Consider the following 14,216-nt stretch of genomic DNA (forward strand, 5'->3'; position numbering starts at 1 on the left):
GTGGGGTGACTAAATATTCATTCTTTAGGATGTTGTTGAAGCTGCAACTTTTTCTTCAAACAGAACAAAAAAAAAACAAAAAAAAAAACAAAACTTATTATTATCAAATTTATTCAGCATCTGCAGCAGGTCTGGACATCACTGACAATCTGTCTCGTATGCATTCTTCAGACATTCTCTTGCAATTTTTGTCTGTGAAGGTGTCATACACTGTCCTTCTGGCTGATTTTAGATGACAGAAGTTCTGTTCTACAGTCATTTGCCAGACGCTTTTATCCAAAGCGAGTTACATGTGATAAGTAATCAATTAACCTCAGCAACTAATCTAACATGTTTTGTGGGTGGTAGGAAGCCAAAGTATCTGGATAAAACCCATGCACACATGGGGAGAGCATGCAAAGTCCACACAGAAAGGCCACAGTTTGCCCCCAACCGAGGCTCAAACCAGCACCCAATGCTAACCACTACGCCACCATGCTGCGTAGATGTGACACATTTTACTTGTCCACGTCTGGATGTTCACAATCAGAAGTAAAGCTGATGGTGTATGCCATACGAGTAGCAATGATGAGAACTGCAATTTGTTAAAGTTGTATTTAAACTGTGGTTGTTTGACAATATAACAAGAAGAAGGATCAGTTGAATTTGCATGGATAGCTGCAATGGCAGCATTGCCAAGCCTTGCAGGGGCTGAACCTGCATCTGCATAGGTTTGGCAGGTAAATGAAATCATGAAATAGTCAATAAGTCACTGTCTTTAGCAGAACTAAATCAAACCCCACGACTTCAGAATGGGACCAACAATGTGGCTGCAATGGTTTTTTTCTCTGGTTTTGAATGATGACAGTCAAAACCACCCAAATGCTCTTCTTTAAAATAACCACAGTGTTGGTTCATCAGCTTTTTTAAATGACAGTAATTTCACCTCCTACCCTTTCTGTGCTCCTCTCTTATCCTGTTTTCTCTCTTTGTTGTTTCTACTCCCTGCAGTGCAACGATGACTACGCCACAGTGTGCGGCTCCAACAATAAGGACTACAAGAACGAGTGTTTACTGCGCAAGGATGCCTGCAAGCAGCAGACTGAAATCCTTATTATGTCAGAAGGCAAATGTCCTGCTGGTACGTACGTTTGCATCACAGCTCCTTCAAAGACACATTCACAAGCAACGCACCCTGCAGCACACCACCGACAGATGCACAAAGAAACCTGTGCAAACAGAATATTCTGAAGTAAAGCGGTAATTCTCCTGTTGCTTGAATGTACAGCAAAGTTGCGAAATATGAAAACCCAATCCAATTTTAGCTTTTTATAACTTTTCAGGCTTGCATATTGCCCTGTTTAATATGTGATTTTGCTCCCAAGAGATAAGATCCAGTGGATGTGTGGCAGAGTTTTACCTCAGAGAAATTACAAACACTACATCATAGAAATAAAATCTATAGATGGAAAGCAAACACAGTTTTCCCAACTTTAATGTAGCATGCCAGACTAAATGACTGTGGGGCTTTTTGACTAATGAGAGGAGGACTTTTCAAAAGAGCCATGCTGTGTCCTCAATAGAAAATGGAGAGACAACAAGGACCGCAACTACACTGCCAACATTTCTAGGCAGACAGTGTTGATGAGATCGTTTACATAAAATGCGGTGTATTCAAGAAAAAGTAAAGGGAATCTGAGCAGGGCAGAGTTTTAAATGGATGTTCAAATTTATGTAGGAAGACACTGGATGTAAATACCTACCAGATTGTCATAGTCTGTTACTGTAACGCTATTACCAGGAGGTATTCTCAACAAAGCAGAAAATAGAAAGACTGAATCACACATCTTCACCGTGGCTGTTTCCTGTTGTCTTTTGTATTAAAATATATATTTTCTTGAAAAAAATCTACTGGAAATTTAATGAATTGCCTAATGGAACATTTTAGGCTGAATAAAAGTCACCAGACCTCACATTTGCTATTCTGTTTTATGTTAGCATGCAAGCACTCATTAGCTTAAAGTGTAATCTTGAAGCTAAAAGCAATGAGTCAATAGAGATTTTCTAGTTCCAAGAAACAAATCTTGAGACCAGATTTTAAGAAGAATCATTATGTTTCATGAATGTTACTGTAAAATGGTTTCAATAATCATTCTGATTTTAGCACTAGCTTAAAACGAATCTGCCAATAGCTGCAACAGGGCTGGACTATTAGCTCTGTAAGTCGGTGGTGTTAGAAGCATCTTCATTCTCTCTTTGGATAAGTTAGTATGTATATTATTTGCTGTTCGAAAGAAACTTTTTTGTATTGTGCTTCTACGTACATCCATGTCAGAATGGCTCAGAGATAACCGGTTAAAGAGGCCATTCCCTTTTTGATGTCCGGAAAAGAATATTTAAATCTTTCAATAATGAACTGCAAAGCCACAATGTATTATATTCATCTTGTTTTCACATTGACTAAATCTGTACTAATTTTGCACTAGTCTTAAGTTCAAATGTAAACTCTTCAACTTGTAGTGAGTCAAAGACTTCCTCTTTGTCCATGTTACAGAATTCTTTACATCACCAGTAATACACAGCTTAGTAGGAAGTGGTTTTTTTTTATCATTTTTTTCTCATTATTTATGACACCAGACACCTCTCAGTTCTGTGCCATTGAAACACTGCGCTGTTTGTATTGCCATTGGTGGTGCCATTTCTGATGCTTACACTAAAACCATCAGTTCAAATGCAGAAATCATTTGAGGTACATTTGAGAGGAGTCTGGCTGCAGATCTCCACGCTTAGGGCCACGCCACTGTTAAGACACTTCCCCCATAGAGCAGGAAGAAATTATCTTTAACACCAACCCACTCATTCCCCACCCTACTCCACCCGGGAGACAATCAGATGAAGAAGAAGGTTACCCAACCACCAATAAAACACAAACAGAAAGAAGATGTCGATAAACATTTGACATTGAAAATGAAAACTAAATGACAATAAGCAGAAGCCCACTGTGGAAACTGAAACTAAACAAAGAAAACCTCACAAAAACAAAAATTAAAAATACAATTAAAATTAAAAAAACAAAAAATTAAAAAAACAATAACCATCATGTTGACATTTGTGAAAACATAAACGTAAGCCAAGTATCTTAGTTCTACGATCCATGTGCACAAACTCAGTGGGGTATCAACGCAGTCATTAGTATTTTCCATCTTAAAATTCGCAGATTGTGCCAAAAATCTTCAAAGGCATAAAAAGTATGTTGTCTTATGAGAAAGATGCCACCGAGATTGTACGTTTGGTTTGATCAGTGCACTTAAAATTATTTGCACCGTGACCCAGTCAGAGACACAGTGTTTAAAACACAATCTCTTTTATTTAGAAAAATGTTTAAATCAATGTGCATGTTATGTAAAGCATGATCCAGAGAGTGACACGGTTGTCATTACACACTGTCATTGCAGTTTATTTAGAAAAATCTTCCATGCAGTTCCGTAAAGCAACTTATTTTGAAACGTTTTATTTTCCTTCTGCTCTGCGTTGGAGGTGGCCTGACAGTGGAACCTGCACCAGATCTGTCTTCACAGTGGAGCTCTGTAGCCAGACTTTCTCGGTATATTTACTTCAGCTCCATGGAGACTGAAAGGGAAACCTGCAAAGCTTTATAGAGTGTGTGTAGTGGGCATCCTGGAGCTCCTTGACTGAGATGCTTACACATTTGGTTCTAAATATAATAGCTATTGATTTGGTTTCCTCTGGTCAATGAGCAATAACATTGTCCATCTGTATACAGACAAATATTTTCCAGTGTTTCAGGACTTGTTTTATGTAATCCTTTACAGGTAATGTTGCCTTACATTGACCATGTTTTTTTCTGTCTTTTGATAGCATCAACTGTTGTTTTCATCTTTCTATTGGCTCAAAAGAAAAAGGATTTTATATTAAAAATTGCACATTTAACTGATATTACTGTTAGCTGATGTCATTTGGTGTTTAAGTGGCTGAGTGGATGTTTTCAGTTGGAAAAGGTCAGGTACTCCATTAGCCATGTTGTAGAGGGGAACAGCGCTGCGAAAAGTATGCAGTGCTATTTTTGATCACTTTTCTTGCGTTAAGTCAGAATTTCCCAATTCTAGTCATCAGGACACCTTGCCCTTCATCTTTTAGATGTTATCCAGGTCTGAAACACTAATGAGTACCTAAGGAAAGGCCAGAGATGATTTATTCATTCAATACAAGCATGCTGTGGAGAAGTATCTAAAACTTTCAGGCCAGGACCATAAAATAGCATAATAATGAATATTTATACCATGGTCAGTGATAATGCCAACTGGCTGCATTATTTTTGTATATACAGACATGTAGTTTGGCAAGTTAAATCACAGTATTATCACTCCATGGGCGTCGCCATAGCAAGGCGTTTATCAACTGGTTCATATCAGCTGACTTTTGACAGATGAATGAGAAAAACTTGCAGCAGCTTGACAACGGTTGTTTAGAATAAAAACTACATCAACATCAACATAAATAGTTCCAATACTTTAGCATATTAAGCAAGTTTTGTCATAAAAACTAAACATTGGTTATAAAGTGTTTACTGTGTGGGACCATGGTATAAGTGGATTAAATAATTGGGACCAGTGCATTACACAGTTTTAATGAACTTTGCAAAAGAACACCTTGACGTGCCTCGAGTTTAAGACTCGCCTAAATTTGTTTAATCCTGAATTAAGTTTAGTTATGCAGCATTTGAAAATGCTTTTATATCATGATCTGTGGGTTTTGGTTTTTGTTGGATTTATTGTTGCCTAAGTTCCTGGTTTGCTGTTTAGTTTTTTTTTACTTCATCCCCTTCTGTAGTACTTGTCTACATATCTGGTTTCATTTGCTAGTTTGCCTCACCAGCTCTCATTTATTTTGTTCCTCTCTGTTTATATTTACCGGTTTATTTTGTTCATTACAAAATCACCATCATTTCTTCCATGTCATCTTTGCGTTTGCATGAGTCTGCTTCTTGGCCTCTGTTTACACCACATTTCCACAGAAAATGGAAAACTTTCTTTGCATATTTGAAAAGCAATGCATTTATACAACAGCGGAATGACAAGTATCATCGCTGTCATTATCATGACCATTTGAGTAAAACACAAATAGGACCAGAAACAATGTCGTGCATATCAGGTGCACATTCCTCTGTTAGCAGCACCACTTTGTAATAACACACCCAAGTAAGCACTGCTTCCTCACAAGGCCGGGAAGCCTAACACAACAACAGAAGAGTTGTGTGCTAATCGCTAGTTAATCTGTCCCGTGTAGCCTTTGTGTCTTTTCCAACGGCATGAATGTTTTTCCCAAAACAGGTTTTGCTTCAACAGACCAAATAAATTAAAAACATACAGCAGCACAGACATGTCACAGAGGTCCGCCATTGTTGTTGTGCTTTTGGAAGGTTAAGCAAGGTCTGAGTACACAAGCGCAAGACAACGTGAAAGGCGTCACCGTCAACCAAAGATTTGATTCCAGTTAACCCTGACGGGACACGTCTTGCTTTGTAGGAATATTTAACTCTGGAAAACGTTGGCGACTTGTCCAGGCTGTACACCGTCCCTCTCCCAGTGATTGCTGGGATAGACTCCAGCTTTCCCGTGACCATTAATTGGACACAACAATTAAGAAAATAAATGACTGAGAAAGTGCATATCTGCCACCTGTCTCGCGCTCCGCATGGGGGGTCCTCATCCTTGTTGCACAATGACATTATTAACCCACTTAAAGTGGGAAGTAGAAGCAATAAGATACAGACCAATGTGCTTTAATACCTCACGCCACATTTACTCATTCATCACCCAAACTGCTCAGTCCAATGAAGGGTCGCAGGGAAGCTGGAGCCTAACCCAGCAGTCTTTGGGCAAAAGGCAGGGTACACCCTGGACAGCTTGCCCGGCCATCGCAGGGCCAACAACCTATGGGCAATTTAGTGTAACTAGTTAACCTAATATGCATGTCCTTGGACTGTGGGAGGCAGTACCTGGAGAGAACATGCAAACTCCACCCAGAAAGGCCACTGCCCAACCCTCACCCGAGCCAAGAATTGAACCAGTGACCTTCTTGCTGTGAGGCCAAAGTGCTAACCCTAAATATTTGTAACATTCCTTTAAAGAATCAAGCTTTTCTCTGTCTTTGCTTTTAATTTTGTCGTGTCACGTGTAATTAGTTATGGCTGCCATAATGTGTTTAATCCTTAGATGACAAATTTAAAGGGATAAGCTTCTACTTGAGAAAAGCAGTGACGCCCCACAGAGGAATATTCCAATTACTAAGTCACATTCTGAATAATGTGCTTAGTTGTGACTGAGTGAATCCACTGGCAAGGTGATGCTGCCTGTTTTTCTTCTCTCTTTTTTTTTTTTTGTAAGCTTTGTGAATCACTGCTTAAGCCAAGACAGGGGATGCTGGCTGAAGTTAAGCAGTAGCTGACTCAGTTACCCTCGCTGACAAGCTGTCGGCAGTAGTCCATTAAAAGGCCCCTTGAATGGGCACAGCTCAGCAGAGGGAACATGTGGAGACTGTGGTTGAAAATGTTACTGGAGTAACAGTTGTGGTGTGTGTGTGTGTATGTGTGTGTGTGTGTGTGTGTGTGTGTGTGTGTGTGTGTGTGTGTGTGTGTGTGTATAGGCCAGGAAACAAAGCTGCATCCAGTCACATGAACTAGCAGCCTGGCTCTAAATTACTTGTTTGTTGCCTCCGTGTGAGGTGCTATTGAAGACATGTGATGAGTGTAAACCAGTGTGCATCATATGAATTTTTCTGTCTTTTAAAAAAGAAAAAAGGTCTTTTTTACAGACAAGCACCAACTTTTAATAGAGCTTAATTCAGAATTGGAACAAGGATGCCGTTGTGGTGCCACCTCCTGACAACCAGAACACTAGTTCCTCTACATCCAGATATACACTTTATTCAGCATTCAGAAGCATGTGCACTGTAAACAAACGAGCAGTGTTTGGATGTACCACTCTTAGAATGTAATTTGTAACAAAATTACAATTTCCTCAGTATAACACAATTATATAATGAGATTATTCTTACTTTCTGCATCAGGACAGCTCTACTCAGATTTGTGCCAGTTGTGATTTGAAGTCATTCAAGTGTGGCATGTAGTTATTTTTGGATCGAGCACACAACGCACACAAAAATGTGATTAAAAAGCTGAATAAGTATTCAAAATATGCAATGATCCCTCACACAATCAAATACAAAAGAACCTTCACAGAAAATACAAGATAAAAAACATTTAAAGAGAAATATTAAACACGCATGTGCTTCTTTAATAATTTACTTTTATGATCATTGATATGAGAAATGTTTGAGAAGAGATTACAGGAAGAGAGGTGCAGTTATCTTCATACGAGTTAATCACCTGCTCAGAAATAAGACACAGCTCATTCTCACCAGAAATTGCTTCATATGTTTATTAGTCCTCGTTTCCAAAATGCAACTGTTTTAAAATCTGCTCAGAAATGTTGTAAAAGGAACAGATGCATATGCTGGGAAGTAGCCTTCATAGGAAAATGGAAGACACACATTAGCTCCTTTTCTTCCTAACATGCTCTATGGTACCATTCACTGGATATGATGTTGACTTTTTTAAAGTAGTTTTTTTTATTTATTCTTGAAACAATGATAATGATGTGATCTGATTTTCATGGATTTTAGTTTGATCCTAATACATGACGTAAGAAGCACAAGTCCAGAAATCATGTGAAGGAATTATCTTTCTGAAGACCCATGGTGACCTGTCAGCCATTCTTTGAGACTTAACTAAGCTGGACGGTTATCTTGACTTGTTCACCAGCATTAGTTACCATGGTAACTCAGCTGGGATTAATTTAAACCACGTTTATGGAGCCAAACTCTCACTTTGACGAACTAGAAGTATCTAAATGAGGAAGACTTTCCCTTTATCCTGATTAATGGAAAACCCCTCAGGAATGCTGGAAGACAAAGAAATTGGGACAAAACATGAGGACAGATGAGAACAAACCACAGGGAAGGTGATGAGAATCAGGCGAAGAACAACAGAGACTGAAGGGTATACACTGAGGGGACTGATGACAAGAGGAGGATCAGGTGGTTCAACCAGCTAACAGAAACCTGGTGAACAGAAAGTAAAGAAAACTGGTGCAACAGATGAAAAGGCTGCATGTGAGTTAATCAGACCAGAGGAATATTCCAACACACGTGATGAAGGGAAAGTCCTGATTATTCCCCTGGCTTATAGGTTAATCAGAGCACCATTACATGATCACGGCTCAAAAGTGTCCCATCTGAGTTACCACGGTAACATGTGCTGGTAAACAGGCCAGGTCGGGACCAGGCTGACTGGCGTTATATGTGACGAGTCAGAACATAGGGTTGATTTAAGAATATTTATAGTAGAGTGGCTTGCTTACACCTAAATCAGAACAGTTACTTAACAGTCTAAAATGTAGTGTTAATGTAATCAGGCCAATTCTAATATTATATAACTAATAATGTAGTCAGATAGTCACTTTTTAAGTTTGATCCCTTATAAAATTTAGAGACGAGATCAATAATGAACAATATTTCAGTTATGTAAAAGACTTAATGGCAGATGAAAGAACACTGAATTACTTAACTTTTTGGTTAACATCTCCCAGAGATGATAACTTTGGACCAGACTGAAGAGTTAAACTGGGGCTTTGCTGGGTCACAATCCCCTTCCTAGCCACTGGGCTACCAGTCCCTGATGAATGCTGGAAAATGGAACAGTTTTCTGCCAGCCATCTTCCTCTTAATGGCTGCATTATGCCAGGTTTTGGTGGTAAAAAGTGAGTAAATTGTGCTCTCCTTTTGCCTCTAGTGTTGCTCATTTTCATCAGCTTTTCATTCATCCGTTGATTTGGGCTTGTTCGATATTCCAGGTGAGCGACTATGCTAGTCTGCCTTCAGTCAGTCTGGGTTACACAAAGCTGACATGAGTTGGTGGATGACCTCATTATTTAGGGGATGGCATTTGTTTCATTCTTCTGTTTTTGAACAACTTTTGTGGAATACCCCCAAAATATAAATTTGTCCTCACAACTAAGGTATACGCAGCTATAGGCAGAAAACAAGTCAAATTAAAACCAGAACTGAGGTTTCTGGACCATGTGGTGCATGCTAACTATTCAACTCAATTCAATTCAACTTTATTTATATAGCGTCAAATCACGGCAATGCCATCTCAAGACACTTTACAGACAGAGAAGAAAATATAATGAAAGCCAATTCATAATAGCCTATATAAGGAAACCAACAGATTGAGTTAACTACATCTCAACCCTTCATACTTTGGAGATTGGAGACAGTATTAAGTGTAAACCCAGGTATTGCTAAATGTAAATTGTTTTTTTTTTTATCATTATAACAGTAAAAGACAAAAGGTTTAGTGACAGGTTTTGGAAAGACACACTCGTGTGGCAAGTTAGCGCCTCTCGCTAAGACACTTAGCTGTGTGGGAGCTTTCTTTCATGCAGAAATGTGTGGTGGGCTATGACGTGTGCAGTGTCTCTTCCCTCTCAACACTTAGTCATTTAGATGATGAACTCAGCTAAGTTAACTTAAAAGAATGAAATGCAGTATGAACAAAAATTCTGTTCATGCCAAGTGCATGAGCACGTAAAGTATTTAAGCACCTCTGTGGCTTTACTTCTTATTCCTGCAACAAAACCATCTTTGTATTTCTTAGTTTTTATGTCTTCCACATCCAGCATCCGCAGAGAAACGCTGATATTAAGGCTCGCAGTGACCTCATGAATGGAGGCTGAACATTTGGTCTTTCTTTTTAATTCTGCTCTGCTTTCCAGTATATCCAAAGCCAAATGTCTGTCTCTTTAGCTGCTAAATGCTCCACTATGTTCACTCTTTTGTGCTGTCACCGTAGTGGGTTTATCAGAGCTTTAAAGCTGAAAGGAGCCATCTGCTCCAGCTGGAAATGACACTGATGAGACTGGTTATATGGAACAGAAAAAGAATAGTTGAGCCCCATCAAACACAAAACAATGAGCTGAAAGAGGCAAAAATCACACCAACAAGCTGAGGAGGACATTACTGTCGTAATTGTCAGTTCACTAAAAAAGACCAAACCGTAATGATGTCAAGTCATTTCTTAATGATTCGATCTGAGGATTGAAGGCCTCAAATGTTTGCAACTTTCTCAGTGATGCGCTTCTAGTCGACGGCTAATTCAGAATCCGTCTTTCATCCTGTCTTTTTTCATCACAGCAGCACAAAGCCTGGCTTCTGTTTTCTTGCTGAAGTCGGATTTTTTTGGGTGGTCATGATTTAAATGCACCTGCTATTAGACTCCATTGTCTTCTTCTGTGTATATGGGATGCTGCTGCATAAATGGAGGTAACATTTGGTCCTATTGTGCCCCACCTCCTTCTCCTTTTGATAATTGTCTCACTACAGTGTTGGAAGTCAAATGAAACTTGAAGCCTGAAGTCATTTTTAGAAACATAAGAAATGTATCTGATTTGAAACATGAAAAACATGATTAGTGGTGCTTAAAATAATCAGATATGTGTTATAAATGAGGAAAAAAATGTCAGATACAGACCATTTTTGTTTAAATATAGGCTTATTGTGTTCATTTTGGTGTCATTTCCACCAGTGTGACATTGTTTGTTGTTGCTTTCATGACTGTTTGGATCTTTATGCAATTATAGGTAGCTAAAGTTGTTTTTAATTCTGCACGATGCTACATATCCATAAAAAATGCTGGCACATTCTGCACAGAAGTTATTTAATTCGCGCTCATCTGAGTTTTCTTTAAAAACATTTCTCATTCAGTTAAGATCTCAACATCCACAGTCATTAGTCACTGAGCTGGAATGAGATGCAAGAGGCTCGTTTAGTTATTCATGTTTCCCAGGACATATCGACATGTTTCTGAGTCACTGATCTTATTTTACAAAAGCCTGTTCTTGTGTTTACTGAACATGACAGGCATCCAGCATCTTTCCTCAGCCAGTGCACATGCTCCCTCTTGCATATTGAAGGCCGAGAGACCAGACGTTAGAGTCTGATGTTGTTCTAAACAGTAAACAAGAGGCCTGCTGAGGTGCTACTTTCATGCTAAGTGATAACACTGACGCTCATGCAGACACGAAGGGACATATCACAAAGACTTTCAGACGTACTTTAAACCTATTTAGGCTCACTGTAACATAAGAAAAAGCAAACTTACACTTCTTATACCGGTTTTTATTAACATCATGTCGCTCTGATTAAAAAGTCGATGGAAGGAAGGTTTCACAGCGGCTCGCAGCCTGGGAAAGCTGATTAGCACAGGATGGCACCACTTTCCTATCATGCCAAGTGCTACCCCAGTGCTCCGAGGAACAGTTAAGCATTAGCCTAGCGAAGCGAAGCAAACCCAGCAGCAGTCTTTTTTTTTTTTTTCCTCTTTTCCCCCCCAAAGGGGAGAGTAAAGCTAAGGCAAGCGCTAGCATGGCATTTTCTAACTCACTTAAAGGAGAGAGGAGCATAACTTTCAGGAAGTCATTAAACAGAAAGGTGAGACAGGCTTTAACTGAGACATTGTTAAAATGTTGATGGTGTGTTTAATCACCGTTTTGTGAAGCTGCAGTGCTTCAGCGCTGACAGAGGACAGGAGCCATATGTTTAGCTGATGATTTGTGATGCTGGGTTGTCAGGAGGAGACTGGAATCAGTACAATGCTGTCACCTTCATCGCTTGGGAGTGGGAGAATTTATCAAATATACTCATCTGAAAAGAGTAAAAAAAGAAAAGAAAGAAAGCCCACATCATCTGTAATTGGTTAAAATCTTGCTCATAGCATAATTGCATTGAGTAATGATAATCTAATACACATATGATCAATAGAGATCTTTGAGCTGGCTGTTGTACTTTGAGGTCCGAACAGTCAGCTGCAAGAGAAAATTATGCAAGAAACAATATCACCAGGCTGCAATTTGAACAGTGTCTTTGTGTTCAGCAAGAAAAATTTTCTTTTCATATCTTCTACAGATCTAAAGCAAATATATTCTATTTAAAGGCCTTGAACATCCTCGGCTTGCAGAAAAGGACATAAAACTAATGGATTTTACAACAAAGATGGAAAGTATTTCTGTGTTTATGTGGTTTTTCAAGCGCAGAGGTCCAGATGGAAGCAGAAAAAAGTGAATGAAGCACAATGGCAAGTAGTGTTAAACATATAGTACTATCCAGAATATTTTATAGGTATCACTGAAAAGTATTAATATTTGTGTTTTGATGCATTATGAAATACACTGAGCTTAATCAGCTAATCGCATGATGCCAATACAATGTATTGTTACATGTGGACGGCTTGCTGAAGTTCAAACTAAGCATCAGAATGAAGAAGAAAAGGGGTTAAAGTGGCTTTGATCCTCACCTTGTTGTTCAAAGTGCTTTATCTACTGAGATTCAACAACCATCTGTAGGGTTTAAAGAAGCAAACACATCCAGGCAGCAGCAGTTGTCTGGACCAAAGTGACCTGCATGTTTTTTGAGGTCAGAGGAGGATGGGTCGACAGGTTGGAGATGGCAGAAAGACAACTGGAACACAAATAGCAGCTGCTTACAAATGAAGTTTGCAGAATCTTTGAATAAACAACCCATTGCACCTGGAAGCAGATGGTCTACAGCAGCAGAAGACCACATCAGGTGCCCTTACTGTCAGCTAGGAGCAGGAATCTGAGGCTACAATCGACATAGACCAGAGGTGTCCATGTCCAGTCCTCGGAGTGCATCCTGCAGGTCCCACACATCTGATTTAAATTAAATGGCTTTATGTCACACCTTTAAGTTCTGCCAAAGGATGTAGACTCATTAGCCTGATTCAGGTGCTCTGCAGAAATATCCAAAAACCAAACTGTCCAGCACAATATTAAACACTGGAAGGAAAGTGGGGAACCATCCTCTTCCAGGAAGAAATGTGGCCAGAAAAAACCTCCACAATGATGGTGATTGTGATCAGTTAAATATTTGGTGAAATCAAATGGAAGAAAAACAAGAGGATAACACTGGGCTGGTCACTTGTGAAGGTAGGAACCTTCCCATAAATACAATGTGAAGGGAGCTCAAGGGACTGGGACTGAACAGCTAATCATGAGGCTACAGAGAAAAAGTTTACTTGGGAACATAAAGATTGGACCCTAGAGCTGGAAGATGAGGCCAGATTGACCTTGTTCCAGAGTGATGGGACCTTCAGGGCAAGCAGAGGGTCAGATGACGTGATGCAGTCGTCATGCCTAGTTCCCACTGTACAAGCCTGAGAGCACCTTCTATGATCTGTGGTTGCTGCAGTTGGTCATGCCTGGTTCAGGTCTACATTTAACAATGTGTTTCCATAGAACGAAGTTAGCTGATACCTACTGAATAAGTAAATTATTCCAGCATCCCTGATGACATGGCCATATTCCAAAATGACAATGCCAGGATTTATGAAGCTCAGATTTTAAAAGAATGGTTCCAGGAAGGCCTGTGTTGGACTGGTGGCCTGTCCAGAGCGTACCCCACATCCTGTCTGATGATTGCCGGGATAGATTCTGGGAACCTGACTTGGAATAAGTGGTATAGAAAATGAATGACTGAACAAATGATTGAAATGTTCAGGGAACAGAAGGCATCATTGGCCAGCACAGAGTCCAAACCCACTGAGAACTTTTGGGATGTGGTGAAGATGGCTTTGCATGGTGATCAGACTCATCAATACAAGATCTTAGTGGAAAGTAAATGCAACAGTGGATGGAAACAAATCTTGTAATACTGCAGAAGATCATTGAAACAATGCAACAGTGAATGCTGCTGTAATCAAAGCTAACAGGAGAGCATTGCTTGTAACCTTTATTATGACAACTTGATTTTTGTCCAGGCAGCATAAAGAATATAACCTCATTTTCTGCCTCACTACCTCAAGTTCACTTCAGTCCGTTCAGAAAGTTTTTTGATTGTCAGAGCTCTTTCTGAATCCCTTCATCCACCAACCCCTGTGGTCACTAGATTTACAAACCCTGCAGAGCCACAAATGTTTCTCTGAAGTCAGGCTTTGATGTAAACTTCATTTTAAAGGTGCAAAACTATTTTAGGAAAGAAGATTCACACTGAAAAAAGTGAGCATGTTTTGTAATGCCTATTTCCCACCACAGCAGTTAAAGTCTGGGTTTTATTTCTTTCTTTTGTTATTTCCAAATCTT

General features: G+C 39.4%; 1 protein-coding gene across 1 annotated transcript in view; it reads left to right on the plus strand.

Moving 5' to 3' along the window:
- The window catches only part of LOC306766327 (tomoregulin-2-like), a gene marked incomplete at both ends in the record, with an annotated part of 156,224 nt that overhangs the window by 60,324 nt on the left and 81,684 nt on the right, over positions 1-14,216 (plus strand). Inside the window, one exon of the mRNA XM_079254019.1 lies at positions 991-1,120. Coding sequence (XP_079110145.1) covers positions 991-1,120 — 130 coding nt within the window. The remainder of the gene's footprint in view (positions 1-990; positions 1,121-14,216) is intronic.

This window comes from Telmatherina bonti (genome assembly GCF_933228915.1).
Source record: "Telmatherina bonti genome assembly, chromosome: 15".
Lineage (NCBI taxonomy): Eukaryota > Metazoa > Chordata > Actinopteri > Atheriniformes > Telmatherinidae > Telmatherina > Telmatherina bonti.